This window comes from Pygocentrus nattereri, chromosome 21, assembly GCF_015220715.1.
Source record: "Pygocentrus nattereri isolate fPygNat1 chromosome 21, fPygNat1.pri, whole genome shotgun sequence".
NCBI lineage: Eukaryota > Metazoa > Chordata > Actinopteri > Characiformes > Serrasalmidae > Pygocentrus > Pygocentrus nattereri.
The window spans coordinates 27,516,561-27,527,082 of record NC_051231.1 but is presented as its reverse complement, the minus strand read 5'-3'; the positions used below and the strand labels follow the sequence as shown (position 1 = coordinate 27,527,082).

Genomic DNA, 10,522 nt, shown 5'->3' with positions numbered 1-10,522 from the left:
GGGTGACCAGCTAAACCAGAACCAGACCAGCACAGACCAGCATGAAATGCTTGCTGTTTTTTTCAGCAGTGCATTTAAAGCAATACCAGAGCGGGCAATCTGGAGAGTTGAGAGAATTCCCAGTGGGCTGGTAACATTTTGGGCTGGTGACTGTGAGCTAATGTATAAACATTACACTGAAACAGAACTGAGAGAGGATTAGTCTTCCTTGAGGAGGTGGGCTAATGTAATTTAACCAAAGGGTGTCTGTAATATTTATGACCAATTCATACAGGATAAGAAATCTCAGTATAAATGACAGAGATGGGAGTGGCTACTAAATTTATTCCACAAAAAAGTAAAAAACATGTTAGAACATTTTATTTAGCCATTATTTCATTACCCTAACCATCTGTCTCGCTGTCCTAAGTGAACGCACCCTGTCATTAGCTTGGGAGGTCACAGCCAGGAGTCAACACCACTGCATAAAATCTATGTTTCTGTCATTTTCAATGTTCAGAGTTTGAGGTAGGTCCTTTGAGGTTAGACAGTACTAGCTTGATTTTTGCCATAGAAAAAAGATTTTTCGGGTGCCTTCATATGAAGAGATTCTTTTCCCACAGAATATGACACTGTTTTTACCAACATGTCGATTCACACAGGATTAATATGACTTGTAGCTATTTCTATGATTCTTTTCATAGAAGATAAAAGACACAGAAACCTTTAATGGAGTATGCAGTCAGTAAAAAGAATTGCAAAAATCACTGAGTTAAAATACCATTACTCCACCTCTCCATGTAAAACAAATCCCGCTTTTTAGGGCTTAAACTGATTATGGGACTGTCACATTGTATGAATGGGTATTATATAGATAGGCTATTTTGTATTATGATATAGATATGCAGTTTAAAGGTTTGGAATAATTTCTCACTGTGAATAAACAGCAATATACTAATATATACATTACCGCACTGTTAGAAATAAAGGCAGAAACTTTTCGATCATCAAGGTACAAACAATGTAAATGTACATTCAAAAGTACAACAGTGGTTTTAAGGTCCAGTTGTGAACTGTAAATAGGTTTTTTTTCCAGTGGAAAAGCACATATTCATACCTTTTCAAAACCTATTGTTCTTAAACAGAACAGTGAAATAAAAAGTAGAGACGTGGAGTCAATACATACACATCTTCTAAGCCGCTTCTCCTTCTGGGTCACGGGGGTGCTGGAGCCAGGCAGTCATCGGGCAGAAGGCAGGATACACCCTGGACAGGTCGCTAGTCCATCGCAGGGCAGACAGACACATGCACTCAAACCTAGGGGCAATTTACCATGTCCAATTGGCCCGACTGCATGTCTTTTGACTGTGGGGGGAAACCGGAGAGGACACTGGTCACCTGGCAAGGGAATCGAACCCAGGCCCTAATTGCTGTGAGGCAACAGCGCTACCCACCATGTTCCCTGAGAAAATACTATGTAAAACTATTTATGTGGGAATTTGAAAGTAATTTTTGTATGTAAGGGCCCCAGTAATCGTTTTTTGCACTGTGGACCATTAAAGCATCGTTATGACACTGTGTGCAGAGGATACATTATACATACACTAATACAGTTTAGTATCTCTAATTGGCCTGACTGCATGTCTTCAGACTCTGAGAGGAAAACCACACAGACACAGGAAGAGCATGCAAACTCCACACAGAAAGGACCTTGGTTGCCTGGTTGGGGAGAAGAACCCAGGCCCTACTTGCGGTGACAGCATTACCCACTGCACCTCCGTGCTGCCTGCACACATTATAGGCAGTAAAAATAAACATTACCTCTTACAAGGAAAAAACAGTTCAGACTAAACTTTTTCTTTACCTGAGTTACTGTCTAGACACAAAGCATTGGCAGTGTTTTTATGGAATCGATTCTGTGCGTCAGGTACACCTCTGAGAAAACTAAATCGAACAGTGTTCCTGAAACATTCATTCGGACAAAAATGAACACTAGCTAATTAATGCATTTTGAGAGAGGTTGTCTCTAGACGTGTATTCTCCTTGAGATCACAGCCAGACGAATCCACCATACACTACAGATCCGTCAGACAAAGATTAGGTTGCAAATCACTGGACTGTTCCTCTAAGGGAATTAAAAGAATGAGTAATGGACTCTAGAGCTCTGTACACAGTCTTTATTGGCATGTGCAAGACCATTCACACCAAGTGATGATTTACATAAAAAAGCAAAAACCCATTCACGTTCAAATGTAACACAGACAGCAGAGCAAGCAGCCAACATTGATGCATGTTGAAATATTTGTCATTGGTTTACCTTTTCGAGCCTCATGCTTTATAGTGTTATTATATATTATAGTGTATAGTGTATTTTATATTAGCAAGCCTGCTTTTTCAGAAAAAAAAAAGCTTTAATTTTTTCTTCTCCACATTACCAACAATCACTTAAAACAGCAAACAGTCACAGCGATGTGTAGAAACGGGACAAAAGCAGAAGGAGAGTACCGAGCAGAGGAGGTAAGGTTGATGGAAAGTTTCAAGAAAAAGCACGCTAGGCTGCGATCCCTGATGGCAAAGCAACAGAGGATAAAAACAGATTTGATGCATGCAAGCAAAAAGCCTGTACTGACAGCAAAACAGCAGTAAAAACACAACTACAGGCATGACCTATGGACATTTAGCATCTTCTCCAAGAGCTACACACAAGAAGGTCAGGGTGGCAGTGGTGACCAAACAGATGTCCATGAAGAGGAATTCCTTCAATTTTTCAAAATGAATGGGTGATTAAGCTGGTAAGGTGTAAACAAAGTCATTCAGAGTGCTCCATTCAGGAGAAACCAAGTCAGAACTGTTCACACTGGTGGTGGTAGGAACTAGATGTCCAAACAGTTGTTTCTAAAAGCTGCCTCACAGGAAGTTATAACATAAAATGGTTATGAATATGCTGCCTGACAGAGACTTTTTTGGAAAGTGGCAATTTGCTGTTACTTTCTGAAGGTTTTAAAAGGGAAAACCGAATCCCTCCGTGAACACCACTTCCAATTTTAGACTGTGCTATGCACTCCGCTGCACGTGTGGTCTAAAACTGGAAGTAGCATTTAGCCGTATGTCAACAACATCCAAAAACACCGCCGACTTCTCTGAACTCTAGCTGCAAACGGACTGATGCACGGTGAAAACATGTTTTGTGGTCAACATTTCTATGAATGTCACCTTTGTAAGCATCTATAAACACATTCATAACATATTATAATGCATTCATAAGGCATTTATAAACATGACTATAAATATTTAGAAAAATGCATTACGTTATACCCATGCTTATTATGCATTACGAATTGTTAGTATAATACATTATAAGCACTGTTCATAACAAATTATAAGAGCTCATAAGTTATATTTGTCTGTTCTAAGTAAAGTGAAGCATTTTAGCTTGGCACTAACTTGACACTGCATATCCAATAGAATGCTAGCAGAAATTAGCCTTACTGTACTGTAGCATAGTATCTCTTCTTTGTATTTGTCTTTACTGCAGGCTCTCCAAGCTGGGACTGGATTCTTTGGCACTGACAGTATAACATGTTATTAACACTACTTATAATGCATTATATTAACAATTCATAATGAATAATAAACATGGCTATAAAGTGTAATTCAATGTAATTAATTTTTATAAGTATGTATAACCATGTTGATAATGCCATATGAATCCATTATAACATGTAATAAATGTGTTTATAGATGCTTACAAATGTGACATTCATAGAAAGCATTACCTGGTCAACTTTTCTGACTGTTTACATTTTATATTTATGGCATTTGGCAGACACTCTTATCCAGAGCAACTTACATTTTTGATCATTTTCACACAGGGAGGTGAAGGTAGTGTTAGGAGTCTTGCCCAAGGATTCTTATTGGTATAGTGTTGGGTGTTTACCCAGGCAGGGATTGAACCCCAGTTTACAGCGTAGAAGGCAGAGGTGTTACCCACTACACATTTATTGTTTATCAATATAATGGATGTTGTGTTCTCCAGGCCTAAGAAGTAAAGGACTATCCTGAGTGTTACGAGCATGAAGTTCAAAAGCCAGTGTCTTTCATGATATGAGGGTATCAGTGGCAATAGCGTGGGTAACCTGCACATCTGTGAACATGCATGCACATTTTGGAGCAACACAGTTTGTGGCATGTACCTGAGACATTGTTTCATATTTGAAGGTGCATACAGAGCATTGAAAAGCAAAACAGTACTCAAAGATTTTTCATACTTACATCTATTTTACCATTAGCATCATTACGTATGAAAGCACACAAGTGTGGTGGTTTTGGATAGTAAATAAAATGGCTATATTGGCGTTAAAGACATTGCGACCCCTGGTTACCTCTACACAGCACCACTGCACACCAAACCACTCTGAATGACGGTGTTTACATTTCAAGCACTGAATTAGGTAGACATTTTGAAAAATCTGTAGAATTCCCCATTAAAGGAATACTCCAGTGTTTTTAACCCTAATCTCTATCTGCCACACCTGTAGCATTTGGTCAGTTACCATGGACAACAAGTGCCCTTTGTCTTCTGTTATAATCATGTTTCGGGTCAACGTATTTCCATTCTTTTCTGAGAACAGGGAAAGAAACCCATTGTCTTTGGCTGCTGACCATATGCTACAGCTGTAGAAGATAGAGCTTAAGTTGTTAACAATGTATTCCTTAATAAAAAAGTCATGAAAATCATAAAGGAATGGCTCGTAATATTTTTTTCTTAGAACAGTATATACAAGTTTTCAATGTACAGGTTAATACAAACTTTTTTCATATACTTTTATTATATTATATTTTAACTTTAAGGTAATAAAGTTTTACCCACTTTATGTAAATTTGAACTGCACAAACAGGCACATTAACCTTGACGGCACAACTTCATGCTCCTAGCCAACACAACATATAAAACCCGAAGAGTTACAGCATAGAAATGCGGATTACAGATCTTTTTTTTTCTTTTCATACACCACAGTGCAAACCGTTTGGAAAATACCGACTGTTAGAAAGAATGGAGCACCCTTCACGAAAAAAACACAAGCATTACATCAGTCGGGGGATTGAAAATCCAGATAATCAACAAACAGTTAACAAGCAATCACACAAAGAGACAAAACATATTGTACTTAATTTTATTCTCGGATTTACAATTTGTAAATCCTCCTCGGAATACCAGGAATTACATTAACAATATTGATTGTTTTTCATTTTTACTTTTTAATTTGGGAAAACTGTCACATTATTGACATATTGTGCGTTGAAAAGACAAAAAATGGATTTCTATATGTAGATGCTTTGTATCCCTGTGGTAAACTGAGTAGCAAACATTATTCTGTACCCCTTTACTGTTCTCACATTGTTAAAAATACAAATAAATGTTTTGATTGCCAAGTAACACCAGTTAACATCATCACCCTCCTGAGGCCTCCAGCATGCTGATGTTTGCCTTTACAATTTTTTGCCCCATTCAAATACACTCTTAAAAATAAAACATCTGAAATGGTTCTTGGTTTGGATGGTTTTCTAGGAAAACCCTTTAACTGCTATATAACCATTACATTATATGGAGGCTTTTAAACTTTAAAAAGGTTCATCATTGCCCAAAACTGGTTCTTTAAGGAACCAGCCACTAAAAGGTTCTGTAGTGGATCCAAAGTGGTTCTTCTATGGCGTCACTCCATAAACCCCTTCAAGTATCTTATTTTTAAGAGTGTAGGTCACATGTGATTGGAAGACAAAGTCATGGCTGGTCAGTAGGAGGTTGGCCCACTTGAGGTGTAAGTTCCCACCTGGCTGTACTCCGACTGGCCGAGGTCTCCCGTCCCGCTGAAGCCACCTCCTGATTGGTCGAATGTACCCTGGTTGTAGGATGGTTGGTTGAAGGGAGCAGCCTGTTTTTCTGGAGCGGATGATGGGTACCGTGCAGCGCCGCCCTTGTGCCAGCCAGTCTCTTTAAACACGAACCAGATGTTTCCCGCCCACAGAACAAAGTTCAGGTAGCCAAACACCTAGAAATAAACACGTGAAATGTATCCTTACACTCATTTGCAAAAGTTTGAACACCCCCAGTCAAATGACATGTTGCACTGAAAATAAGTTAGCATATGCACATAATGAAACATAATAAACATGATGAACGGACCAAAGGCAATGGTCCAAAATGACATGGAAAACGTCTGATTCCATTGACTTACATTAAAAGTATCTGTTTTTTCTTTCTGCTGTAAATGTATTATTTTGGAGATAAAAGCCATGTAAATTCATCATATGTGAGTTCACAACCTAAGAGCTAAGAGATTCAAAGTACATTCTCCATAACAGTACACACCACAGAAGTGTTGAGGCCTGACCAGATGGGCCCGTATGCAGAGCCGCACTTGTTGGTCTGCACCTTACAGGCAGACATCAGCAGAACCACCTCGTCTGGGTCTGTGGCCACCTTCACGTCTGACAGACCTTTCGCCCAGGCCGAAGAGCTCACCAGCCACATGAAGGAGAAGACCACTGTCACTATAAAGTCCTGCATGGACATGAAACAATGTGTTTAATGCATTAATGTTCAAACGTGAAAATTTACTATACATACTGAAACATGTCTGTGGAGAAGGGGGCGCGGTCGAGCGCTGAATGTGGGATGGAGAAGCCGGTGCTCAGCTACGCCCCCTTCTCCACAATGTAATTAGAAAAATTTACAACTAAATTGGCTTTGTTTTATTGAAAAGATTAATTTCAAATGGTAGAGTGAGTTAGACTTTCGTATGATCAATAACGGTCTTGTTGTAGGGCTGATAAATTTTGTTCCATGTTCCATGTTCAACTCACACCCAACTGCACTTATACTGTACACTTGTTTATATGCATATGAGCAATAAGCTTGAATTGAACTAGTACAAATAGACTGAAAAGGCCAGGCTTACTTTCTGAACTTCCACTACAAGTGATCTCTGTCTCTGCACAACCAAAAACCCAGAACTAGAGCAAATTATTTAAATGTACAGTCACTTATCATGTTAGTCACACTGCTGGGTCTCTGTTTGACTCGTGGGACGTTACTGTTCAAGTAGACACATACATCACATAAATGAGACAAACCATTTGCCAAGAAGCTTAGAATAGCCATGTCTTCACCCAGAAGCAAATATCATAAGACATCATCAATCAGGTTATGTAATCATGCAACTGCTCATAATTTACATTGTCCATATAATGGATATAATGGATATATATATATATATATATATATATATATATATAATTTATTTTTTTTTAAATAAAAGAGAGGTATGTAGTATGTAGACATTGTTAACATAGTTTCAAAACATACAATTCATTTCTTTATCCATACAGTCTGTTTGTGGACATGAAGTCAAACTCATTTTAAATTCAAAGCATCCATAGTTGGAGCACTGGCTTGTCAGAAAAGTCTGCCATCTGAACCAGATCATTCGGTTACCTCATACAAGAACATATTTTTGGACATAGTGTTTAGTGTTATTCAGTATAAACAAAACACATATTAAACCTGTCAGATGTTTGCAAATATTCCCCCAGTCTGGGAAACACTGCACAATGCAAATTAAAGCCAAAATTAACAGTTGGGATAGCATAGAATAGCACTGGCCTGGCAACACCTTAGCAACCACCTGGGATAACACACAATGGCCTAACAATACTTAAGCAACCACCAGGAATAACATAGGAATGGCCTAGCAACACCTTAGTAACATCCTGGCTAGCATAGCAACAACTGTAGCAACCACCTTAGAGCAACCAAGCAACAAAATTAATCAACAGTGTTAGGCAACTGCTTTATGTTTTAAAGAATTATTAGCTGGGTGTTTGGTGCTTACAATAAAAGGTCCACGGTTGTTCTCGCGGTACGTGTTCTGAAAGAATATGTAGACCACAGTGGCCAGCAGCGAGTAGAGGAAGGCGAAGACGGCAATGGTGACGAAGAACTCAGCAGAAGAAGAGAAATCTCCAACCAGGAAGAGGCGCTCCTGGCTCCTGCCTTCACATGTGGGCACGTCAAAGTACACCTGGTTCAACCTGGAACAGATGCGTGCAGAATGAGTTCAGGGCTCAAGCAATGCTGCTTTCAGGTGCTCATCAGAAAGCTGTTTATGCCAGATGTTTAATGAGTAAAAACAACTTCATTCAGGTGCTCATTCAAAGATTGCTCTCTATATGGAAAAAAAAAGCATGGGGGTCCAGAGGATACTTCTTCTGCCTTTTCTTTGCCAGAAAAACATAAAGATCAGAACATAAAAAGCACATCAGGCACATCAGGTCTGGTCGCGTTACATGTCACATCAAGTAAACTCGTGTTTTTCCCAGTTTCTGACACTCCTCAAATGGAGCATAACACTAGCTCTAGACAAGCTCTAGTCTAATGGTATGCAGGCAAGCGTCACACACCTACAAGACAACTTGTAGGATTTGAGTGTACTTCAAACCACAAAGGCACAGCTGGTCACCACCAAAACCAGCAATATGATGTGGTTGCTTGTATGTTGGTTAGCAGTAATAAAATTTATTAGGGTCATCACCAGCAAAAACACCAGACCAACACTAGACCAGTACCAGACCAGCATAAACCAATCTAGACCAGCATGAAATGCATCCTCGTCTGCGCTGGATTTTCCAGCAGGGCAAGTAACACAGGCAGAAAAGGGTCAACGTCCCTTTAGAATTTTACTGTGTTGTAAAATATCAAAAGCGCCCCCAGAAAATTATTTCCCACTCCAAGCAAATGTTAGAGCTACCAACAGCAATTTTAACTAACTGTTACTGTAACTATACTACACTCTAACTCTAAACATTTAACTAACTCTATATGTTTAGACCTATAGCAGTAGCATTTTGTCTCAGTCATGTAGTCTGAATGCTTTGCTGTTTGCTAGCTAGGCTATAGCCTTGCCAGCTGTGAATGGGTCAGCTAGTCACAGCACTACCTCAGACAGTTCATCATCACTGAAATAGCATATACTGGATTAAGGAAGACCTTTCGAGCTCTTGACAAAATCCTATTCATTCAGAACATAACGTTAGCATTTGTGTAGCATTTTATTTCAGTTATTCAGCCTCAGTGTTGTAAATTGCTGCTTGCCAGCTAGGCTAGTTTTGCTAACTGTGATTGGGTCAGCAAATCACAGCACTACCTCAGAAAATACTGCCTCACTGGAATAATATATACTGAAATAAGACCCCTTGACAAAATCTTAGTCAGAAGATCAGCTGGAATTGCTAAAAACACGAGGAGAACAGAAAATATCTTGATAGATTTACAACATTCTGAAACCTGAAGTGAGCAACATGGTTAGCTAAAAGGATACTTGGCAAGAGAGGACAAGGACCTGTGTTTACCACCGAGCAGTCTGTAAATAACTAAACAGTAGAACAGTTTGTGCTGGATAGGCTCAGTACTCCACCATACACGGAGAAAGAAAGAAGTCAGTGGTATGAAGATAAAGTGCAGAAGGGCTTTGTCTGAAATGGCACCTTCAGAGGAAAGATAAAAAATCTAGAGTTCCTTGTGTCATGCATGAACGTAACAGGGTGAACGGTTCTATGGTATGGTGGACGTCAGAATTCAGCACAATGTATATTGCTGCCTGCTGCGTTTAGCTACTGTTTTTTTTTTTATTTTGTTCATTTTTCACATTCACATTAGGGCTTACTAAACAATACTATACCCTAATCAAATCTGCATGGCCTTACTTAAGATCTTCAAGTGGTTTGAGCAGGATGTGAGAAGTTTTGGCTCTGTATTCATGGAAATGATTTGGGTGACTATTGACTTCTAGTGTTCGTTAGCAACATTAGCATCGTAGCTCAGACGCTAAACCTAAAGGAGCTAAATTTGGCCACCAAACATGTGTTGGCTGATTGAATACATTTGGAGTAAGTAGGAAATTGTGTAAATTAGATTTTTTTAAATTAGCTAAACCATTGGCATCTGTTAATGTATGAAATTACACTTGGATGGGTTTGTTTTTCTAAATTTCCGTTGGTTCATTTGTCATCAGTTGTTCACACAATGTCATGGACAGCTGGCATTTTCAGTAGTTGGTTGCAATGAATCTATTCACCTGTCAAACGACCTACAAACAGAACATAACGGCAGAGTCCATCCTACGGTGATCTTCCCTAGTAGAGGGAGTGAAGACTCAATCAATAATCCTTTCAGCAAACCAGAGGTAGAATTGAATAAAAGAATCAAGAAGTCAGGGAAGACTCTTGATATCGGATGGTACAAGCGTTCAGCCTGTGCCTGAGGGGAACTGGCAGGTATGATAAGAGAGGAGACAGCCTGAACCAGCGTCAAACTCACCTGTCCTTCCTCCGCTCTGCCCTGCAGTGATATTACTCGCTGGAGATGAGAGTTTCGCGCTGATATTAATTTCCCCATCTCACAATGGCATCTAATTCTGGCTCATCCGTGTATGATATCCATGGAGTGGGAGCTTGACACTTATGAAAGCAAAAGAGGAGATCTGAG

The 10,522-nt window shown here is 39.4% G+C and overlaps 1 protein-coding gene across 2 annotated transcripts in view; it reads right to left on the bottom strand.

The window, feature by feature from the left end:
• Positions 1-2,141: 2,141 nt before the first annotated feature.
• synpr (synaptoporin) overlaps positions 2,142-10,522 on the bottom strand; it is a 51,166-nt gene continuing 42,785 nt past the window's right edge. For both annotated transcript variants that reach the window (XM_017711730.2, XM_017711739.2), the window contains 3 exons: positions 7,872-8,070; positions 6,350-6,541; positions 2,142-6,029 (listed from right to left, as the gene is read on the bottom strand). In XM_017711730.2, the coding sequence (XP_017567219.1) occupies positions 5,772-6,029; positions 6,350-6,541; positions 7,872-8,070 (649 nt within the window). In that variant the 3' untranslated portion in view covers positions 2,142-5,771. The remainder of the gene's footprint in view (positions 6,030-6,349; positions 6,542-7,871; positions 8,071-10,522) is intronic.